This window comes from Urtica dioica, chromosome 5 (assembly GCF_054948205.1).
Source record: "Urtica dioica subsp. dioica isolate 48M chromosome 5, U.dioica_male_clone48M_v1_H2, whole genome shotgun sequence".
Lineage (NCBI taxonomy): Eukaryota > Viridiplantae > Streptophyta > Magnoliopsida > Rosales > Urticaceae > Urtica > Urtica dioica.
In genome coordinates this window covers 2,975,637-2,984,002 of record NC_142760.1, presented here as the reverse complement: position 1 = coordinate 2,984,002, position 8,366 = coordinate 2,975,637, and the positions used below count along the sequence as shown (strand labels likewise).

Here is an 8,366-nt window from a genome sequence, read left to right as displayed (position 1 = left end):
GCCTTCAGTCGGCGGATACTCTCCTCTAACTCCACGATGCGGTTGTCCCTGCTATCAGGAGATGGAGATGGTGAGCGGGTCGAGCTCTCTTCGTGGAGCGACTCTTCGTCACCATGCGCTCGGGAGCGCAAGAAGTATTTCTTGGTCTTAGCGACGTTTTCGGGGTTGTTTGCGCCCTCAGAACGTACGAGTGGTTGGCTACTCATCGTCTCTCAAGTTCGAGAAGGTTGAGTTCGCAGAAGAAAAGAAGAAGATGAATAGAAGGGATTTCGGGCTGAATAAGTCGGGAAGTCCCCTCCTTCTAGCGCCAAAATGTTGTCGCACGAAAATGAACAACTATTTAAAACCTCGGGCGGTTCGATCCAAGGCCGGACCAAGTGATCGCACCCGGGCCAAGAGTGTGAACTCGATAGTCTCGAGCTAGGGTTCTCTCCGATCAACCCGCCTCTCGGGAGAGGTAGGGGGTGAGGAGGAGGAGTGACCGTGCCTTGGTTGTCGGCTGCCTACGTACCCGTGCGTGGGATCAGGTCAGAACGTAGTTCAAGCGTGTGTGACGCAGTATGAGGCGTGGAGCCTTGGCGAAGAGGCGTGCTCGACGAAGGAAACGGGGCGCGAGGAGTCCTCGGCAGCGTCTCAGAACTTCGGAGATCGCGTATGCGTCTAGCGTGTTAGACGCGCGAGGGTAGCTCTAGTTGAGAACCCTAGGGGCGTGCTTGAGCACCGGAGAACGTTCGGTCAAAGGGAGCGACGTCCGGGAAGTTCCCGTGAGTGCTTCGGGACCTTTGAGAACGAGGGAGAGAGAAGAGAACCTGCTTCAGGCCAAATGTGGCATCCAGAGAAGCAGAGAAATCGAGCGTGTCGATAAGAGATGAAGAGAATTATTGGATATTTTGGGATGGATTTTCCCCTCAATGAGAGAGGGTATTTATAGGTGTTTGGGAGCCTTAGAAGGTCCCTTTTTCGTCCATGTGGGACTAGGATCGCGCATGCCATCAAGTGGAGGCGCACGGCGCGCGCGGCGCACAAAGAGCGGCGCACAACGCGCGGCGCGCGGCGCGCGGCGCAAGGGGCGCGGCGCGCGTGTCACCGGGCGCGGCGCGAGGGTCACCAGGCGCGGCGCAGGTCGCGCGGCGCATGGAGCGCGCGGCGCGCGCCTGTATGGCGCGGCGCGCCGTCTGCTGCACGGCCGGCCGGCGTAGCGCGCTGTGTGCGTGATGGACGGCTCATCTTGGCCGGGTTCTTGCGGGCCTTCGAATGTCATTCCTCTCACGTGAAATATGAAGCTTTCCACTTGACGAGAGCGACTCGATTCGAGGAGCAAGGCTCGGCTCGACGAGAGCGACTAGCGACTTGACTCGAGGAGTGACTCGAGAATGTCTTGAGGCTCGACTCGAGGAACAATTAAGGGCTCGACTCTAGGGGCGAAGCTCGACTCGAGGAGATTGACTCAAGGCTCGACTCGAGGAGCGAAGCTCGACTCGAGGAGTCAGGAGTTTGGGCGAGGGCTTGAAGATTTGCCGCTCTTCAGGACCTCCGGCCTGACCATCGGCGCTTTGAGCGACGTGCCTTCTTGGCGTCTCGGGTTTTCCGAAAACGACCGACAACATGAACAACAATTAAAACTTAGAAGTAAATATTAACGGTTGAGAATTTCACCCGATTCTCACAATAAGAAACATACCATCAAGAAGAACAAGCAACAAACACTAAGTTTCTTGGATTTGCACTATCACAAACAAAGGTATTACACACTCGTAAAATCTCACGTTCTCGAAATACACATGAATATCAAAACTTGAAGTTAATATCCATAAATATATCTCGTGTTTCTGTCTCTCTCTCAATTCTTATTTTCTCAATCTATTCTATGTACTAATATTTTCTCTTATTACTAATATATGTAAACAATGTTTAAACTTATTGAATGTTCCGATCTTCTTGATATTTATCTCTCCTTATATAATCCTGTTTATGAATGAAGTGATATTGAAAGTCGCTTGTTTTGATTCGGTCATGAAATACTTGCACAAGTGTTATACGTACACTTTGGCTATCGAAAGTAAATAGTGGTTTTACCTTTGAAAACCTCAAATTCACGAAGTACAACATATTCACAATCACAAGTCAATTTGTACCTCCCAACTAATGCAATTACCACACTTGGTGAAGAAGAACGCAATACTTGACTTTTTGGAATCATTTATCTCATATCTCAATCTCTTGAGTGTTGTTCCTTGAGTAGATAAATATTGTTGGATATGATACTTACTAATTAGAAAAATGTTTGACATAGTTCACTATTGGGGGAATTCAAAAACGTTCTTCTTTCATAAAAACTGATTAAATGGAACCTAAACAATGTTCCATCACAATATATAAAGCAATAAATAAACTTTGTACCAACCGCTCTTGTAGCGTGGTTGAACTTAAGCCTTAAAAATTCTAAACTCAACCCGATCACCATGGCCTTGAGAGAATTTGTCTCTCTCTGGAATTCGGCCGGGGCTTGGTTGGATGGTGCGATCGTATCATTTCGTAAAGATTACACGTGGTAGTAGATTTTTGAAAGTTATTTAAAAAATTACGTGCGTAATCGTTTTATACTCAAAATAGCACATGTGTAATAGTTTTATAAATGTATATTGTATATCGGTGTGTGCCGGTGCACATTAAAATGTGTATACACTTTAGCAAATGTATACTAATGTTTTATTATAGTAATTCGATGTTTTATAAATGTATAATGACTATTTAAGTGTATATTGATTGCATGTATATACATACTAAAAACTGTGTACTAAAACTATATGATATATATTGAAAATTGTATACTAAAATCAGAAAATTATATACTGAAAAGTGTTATCGTTCTAAATATTTAAATAAGCAATATTTTTGATATATCTTGAAATCCACGTTATTCTTTTAGAAAGAAAGCCTGTATTGAAAGTACATGAAAAATATTACTCATGTAATCCTCTCTATCTGGTATTGAATTCAACAAGAACCTTTGAACCTGCCCATTCTTAACAAGGAATGTGTGACCCACATCATCCAATTATCAGAGAGTCAAATATTATAAGTTAAGCCACAGTACAAACGCACCAACCAATCTTAGACCTCACCAAGTCTGGGTATGTATATATATATATATATATATATATATATATATATATATATATATAAAGGGTCCTTTGGCTATAACATTTGGACCCACTGATTTCATACTCTTCCTTCATGTCGAAAATCCAGAAAGACATTCATGAACCATTGCCAAATTATATCAAACCATAATAGGAATAATGCATATATAATAGTATATGAACTAAAGTACGAGACAAATTGTAAGAATATTTATTCAAGCGTTAGAACGACATAAATTATTTAATAAAAGTCTATCAATATATAAATATATATATATGATTTCATAGGAGTACATATAATTGTTTTAGCAATAGAATAAGTGATCAAGTTTCATGTTATTATTTCATAAGCGTATATAATTATTTGAGTAATAGAATAAGTATTTAAGTTTGTTGCTTTAGAAAAACCATCACACGAGGAATTCATTAAGGCTTACGCATTTCCAAATTCCCTTTCCCATCTACTTGAAAGATAAAGACTCATATGAAATAATAAAACCAAGACCAATGAAATGCATCTCCAAAAAGCTTACGCATTTTTGTCTTTTTACCTTCAAAATACTTTTATTTGGTCCAGTTCCTTACAAATTATGACTCTCTGTATAGCTCTTATAATCCCTTACAAGTAAAACCAATAATTAAATTACAGCCCATATTTATTCCCTTAATATACTTCTTTTGTGCTCCGCTGATATATATTTATATTATTTCCTCAAATGTTATGAAGAAAATTATTTTAACACTTATTTTTGCTCAAGGAGTGTTAAAATAGGATTTTTTTTAGTGTTAAAGTAATCTCAACGGTAATAGTATACCACAAGGTTTCATTTCAAAGTCAAGTAGTAAAATATCTCTTTTTCTTTTATAGGAGTCAAACCTAGACAAAATACTTTATTAGGGTTTTAGATATAATCTCCACAAATTGGTGATGATAAAATCGGGAAAAAATATCTTTAAAAAACTTAAACATGCGTAAAATACACGACGAATCGAATTTGGTGCAATTTGGTAATGTAGCAGGCATATTTTTTAAAATGTTACATGACTCGTGACATCCTGTAATAGTTTTGAAAAACTACAAACTAATTCTTGTAATAAATTGACACACAAAAACTAGTTCAAGAGTAAAAGGTTGTCAAACCTTTATAACTAGCAAAATTCTTAGATATCGAAATGATGTGAGACATTTTTGTACACCTCTAATATCCAGGATTGAAAAGTTGAAATATAAAGTTTGTAGGATGTTTGGTATACTGGCATGAAATCATGTCCCTCTCATATCTCATACCATGTTAGAAGCGTGAGTTTAATTCATTTTTGAAAATTATTCTAGTTATCAAGACTACAATAAATATCTAAAACAACCTCAATTTTTATACTTGGAAATAGCCGCGACAAGTCGAGGCTAAATAGCTGCGACATTTAGTGTTACGCCCGCGACAAGACGAGGCTCTTTCTAATTTCACGCTTATTTGGGGATTTTACAATAGCCGCGGCTTTTGTTGCAGCTGAACACTATATAATTTATATATTATGAAATATACTATTTTTTTTTTTTTTGCGGGAAAAGACATTTCCTGGGGAAAAATGAGCAGGAAGAATGAGCTCGAAAAAGCGGGAAGCTTTCACGCATGATGTATTTGGGTAATTATTTGTCGTGACAATAGCTGCGATTTGGCGCGGCTAAATTGTCGCAGCAGATATTAGCCACGACAAGTCGTGGCTGCAGGTAAATAGCAACGGGGCAACAACTTCGACATTTGTCGCAGCTGCTTTGTTAGAGGTGTGGAGTCTAATCGGTCGCCGAACTGACGAGCTGAAGATCGACGCCGAGGTGACGACTGGAGACCTTACAACGATGATTTGCGGATCGACCTGGGCTCAGGTTGATGTAGGGTTTGGAAAAGGTGGTAAACCCCATTTTTTAGGGTCGTAGGCGAAAATTATATTGTAAATGTCATCAGTTAATGTTATTTTAAGAATTTAGGATTTGTCTGTTAGCCCCTAGCTTTTTCCCTATAAATACCATATGCGTTGATGTTCTTTGTAGAGCGCAAGAGAGTTGTAAACACATTTTCTCCCGATTTGAATTTTAGTGAAAAATCTGCAATCGACAAAGTGGATGTAGCTTTCACAATAAAAGTGAACTACTATAAATTTGTATTATTTGTTTTTTGCGATTATATTTTATTTTCTGATTAGGTTGAGATTTAGGAATAAATTCTAACAAGTTTTCCAAAACAATCGTGATTTTAGACCCAACTGCCTCAACAAATGTCGAGGTTGTTTTCGTTGTAGTGCAAACACTTAGAATACATTGAATGGATGTGGGGCTTATATGCGAAGGCTTCTTCACGTAGCTATTTTGTCTTGACAATTTTTAGTCATATATTATATTATATTTGAACAACACACTCATTTGGGATAATTGCGCGCTTTTATACTATATTTGAATTCACAAGAACAATAATTAATTGCTCACTTATAAATATCTGAATGGCATCGGATAAGATATTTTTGGGATCCAACATCTTTCCATTTATTTTTCTTTATCACCAGTAATATAAACTTATTGTGTCACCTGTACTTACTCCTCTTAACAGGCTGTGAATATCTGTTGTGCCCTAAGGAAACACAGGCCAGGTAATTGAAGGGTTGATTGGTCTATCTCCAAAGCTGTAGTCATCTCTTAATGGGCCATATAGAAAGCCCTTATTAATTAGGATTCAAAGTACCTGCCTAGTCGTCCTTCCCCAACTCTTGTTGTCCATTCACTTTTGGAGTTTTGCAAATACTATGTCCACATTAACTTGGAGTGATTATATATATATAGGCGATAATTCTAAAATTGTGAAAATTTAATATTTTTTTAATACCAAAATCTATTATTTGTTTCTAATTTCAAAGTTATAATCAAGTTTATCAATAAATACAGATGCTTATTGATATGTTTGTCTAGTAAACACAGTTATTTATTGATAAGTTTATCAATAAATAGTCATAGTTTTAATTTTGAAAGCAATTAATGTATTTTAGTCAAAAAAATGTTTTAAATGCTTATAGCTTTAGTATAATCCCTATATATAGAGAATTGGATTATATTTTTTTATAATTTTTTTTATGGTTACATAGAGAATTTGCTGATTAAATCTAGTAATTTTTTTTATGAGTAAGTTGTCACAAAACGAGCGGTTTATTACAATATTTAATTACAAAACACTCAATTTTATAATAAAATTGTACAATAGTTATAGACGCGCCATTCATTTTATAGAAAATGATTTATTTTTTTTTTTTCAGAATTATTCATATGTTTGATTTTGGTGGATTATGGCCAACAACTTTAAACCCCATGAGTCTATCCAAACCTCATTCAGCTGTTAGAAGTTGATATGAGAATATTATTATTGGTTTCGAACATCACTTAGATTCTCAATAGCTGTCACGTCATTTCAACTTCAGTTATGCTTGTCTATGGCATCAAATAAATCATGCAAATACAAACATCTGGAACTGTATTGATCATGGTTTTGGGGGAACCCCTCACACTTATTACTTCAACTTTAATTACACTCTCTTCTCTTGGACATTATAAAAAGGAAAAGAAAAAAAAAACAACGAAATATTTTCATGGGAAAGTGAAAATGATGGCCAACGTTTCATGAATGGAAGTTGTGGAAATAGCCAAATCCCTCTCTTACAATCTTCTCATCAATTTCTTGGACTAGATGATGAATTGGATTTGCCATCTATATATCATACAAAAAAATAATATAATTATTGTATTAATTATATAAACAAATCGAAAATACAATTAATATAATTAAAAAAAAGTATGCTTATTTACGTGAAAAATACATGCACAAGTAAGAAGAAAAAAAAATCATGTTAAATCAAAATCTATAGGAAAAGCCTTGAGTAAAAATGTAAAAGGATATATAAAAAAGCTAAAATATTGCATGAAAATATCTTATATATGGAGCTGCAAAATATGTGGGTCATCAAGCTTTACAATGAATAGTATTAGTAATTTAGAAGGCAAATTAATTGTATGAAGCACAAAAAAGAGAAGTACCTGAGTTGTGCTAATGGGGTTTGTACTTTGTGTATGGAGTTCATAGTACATACTTGCAGCTGAAAGCTTCATGGATAGAAACTTCAAACACGAAATAGAAAAATGTATTATTATTTTCGTAATTAAACAATGTATTTCAAGGGTATTTATGTAATTACATAGTAGTTGGCGACGAACCTCAATCTGATTCTGCAGTGATTGAAGATAACTAATAACTGCATCCAACATCACTGCCATTCCCATCGTCTGCTTTTAAAATTAATTACAAGAATATAGGTTTTTTACACTAATTGTTATCATAAGGAGTAAATAGTATTTTAATTAACTTTGTTTAACCTAATTACCTCGTAACACCCTGGAACGAGAGTCTGGAGGCATTTCAACCGCTCATTTATTTTTTTTCTTCTCACCTAATTCGGAGTAAAATTTGAATAAACAAATGACATTAACCTTAACATGAAGAATTCATTTATTTAATTTAATTTGATTTAAATTAAATTAATTTACATGGTGTGCAAAATTACCCTTTCAGCCAAGCTGTGGCTATCAGTAGCTTGGCCTCTCTTGGCTCTTACTTGAATAACCTCTTCTGGTTTGTCTCCTTCTATGCACTCATTTCTCTTTCTCTTTGTTCCTCTTTCGTACTTTCAAGCATATAAAAAAACCTAGTTAATAAAGATAAAAAAATGTAGTGAAAGTGGTTATTTGATTATATAGAACATGCTAGCTTTGTACCTTTTGTATGATCTTCGGTGCTTTTGACTTATCATCTAGGAATGCATTATTTTGATGATGATGATCAGAATAATTCGTAAAGCTTTGGATATGAAAGAATGCCATGGTTTGTGTTTTTCAGTTTCGTATGTACTCTCTGAGAGAGATCTATACTATCTGGTTAGTGATATAATATATAGCAGGAATCCAAAACTTAGGGGTTATAGGTTTTTTTTTTATTTACTTTTATTTTTATATTTTGAATTATCTTGATCATTATGATAGATTAAATAATTGAAGAGTTGCGGGGTCAGTATATAAGCCTCGGTTCAGTTACATGCACAAGTATATGCACTCATATTGATTGTTGATTTTAACACTTAACAAGTGTTTGCATCAATAAAGTACAATGTGTTAATTAATTATTCCAGTCT

At 36.2% G+C, this 8,366-nt stretch overlaps 1 protein-coding gene across 2 annotated transcripts; it reads right to left on the bottom strand.

The window, feature by feature from the left end:
• Positions 1–6,595: 6,595 nt before the first annotated feature.
• On the bottom strand, positions 6,596–8,097 carry LOC149394829 (transcription factor bHLH75-like). 2 transcript variants are annotated; one of them, XM_089615877.1, is made up of 6 exons: positions 7,954–8,097; positions 7,743–7,862; positions 7,563–7,628; positions 7,396–7,467; positions 7,219–7,299; positions 6,596–6,892 (listed from the first exon to the last, which is right to left on the bottom strand). In XM_089615877.1, exons 1-6 carry the CDS (start codon positions 8,056–8,058, stop codon positions 6,803–6,805), a joined length of 534 nt encoding a protein of 177 aa, XP_089472003.1. In that variant the 5' UTR covers positions 8,059–8,097; the 3' UTR covers positions 6,596–6,802. The 2 variants fall into 2 exon arrangements, with proteins under 2 accessions (XP_089472003.1, XP_089472004.1); XM_089615878.1 differs by having other exon boundaries at positions 6,599–6,892; positions 7,396–7,464.
• Between the last annotated feature and the right edge of the window lie 269 nt (positions 8,098–8,366).

What these genes read in the sequence shown, in the direction of transcription:
- LOC149394829 (XM_089615877.1), bottom strand. Translation starts at nt 8,058, where the DNA reads ATGGCATTCTTTCATATCCAAAGCTTTACGAATTATTCTGATCATCAT. An exon ending in GCCACAGCTTGGCTGAAAGG is followed by an intron (nt 7,629 to 7,742) that starts GTAATTTTGCAC and finishes ACTCCGAATTAG; the next exon opens with GTGAGAAGAAAAAAAATAAA. An exon ending in TCGTTCCAGGGTGTTACGAG is followed by an intron (nt 7,468 to 7,562) that starts GTAATTAGGTTA and finishes TAATTTTAAAAG; the next exon opens with CAGACGATGGGAATGGCAGT.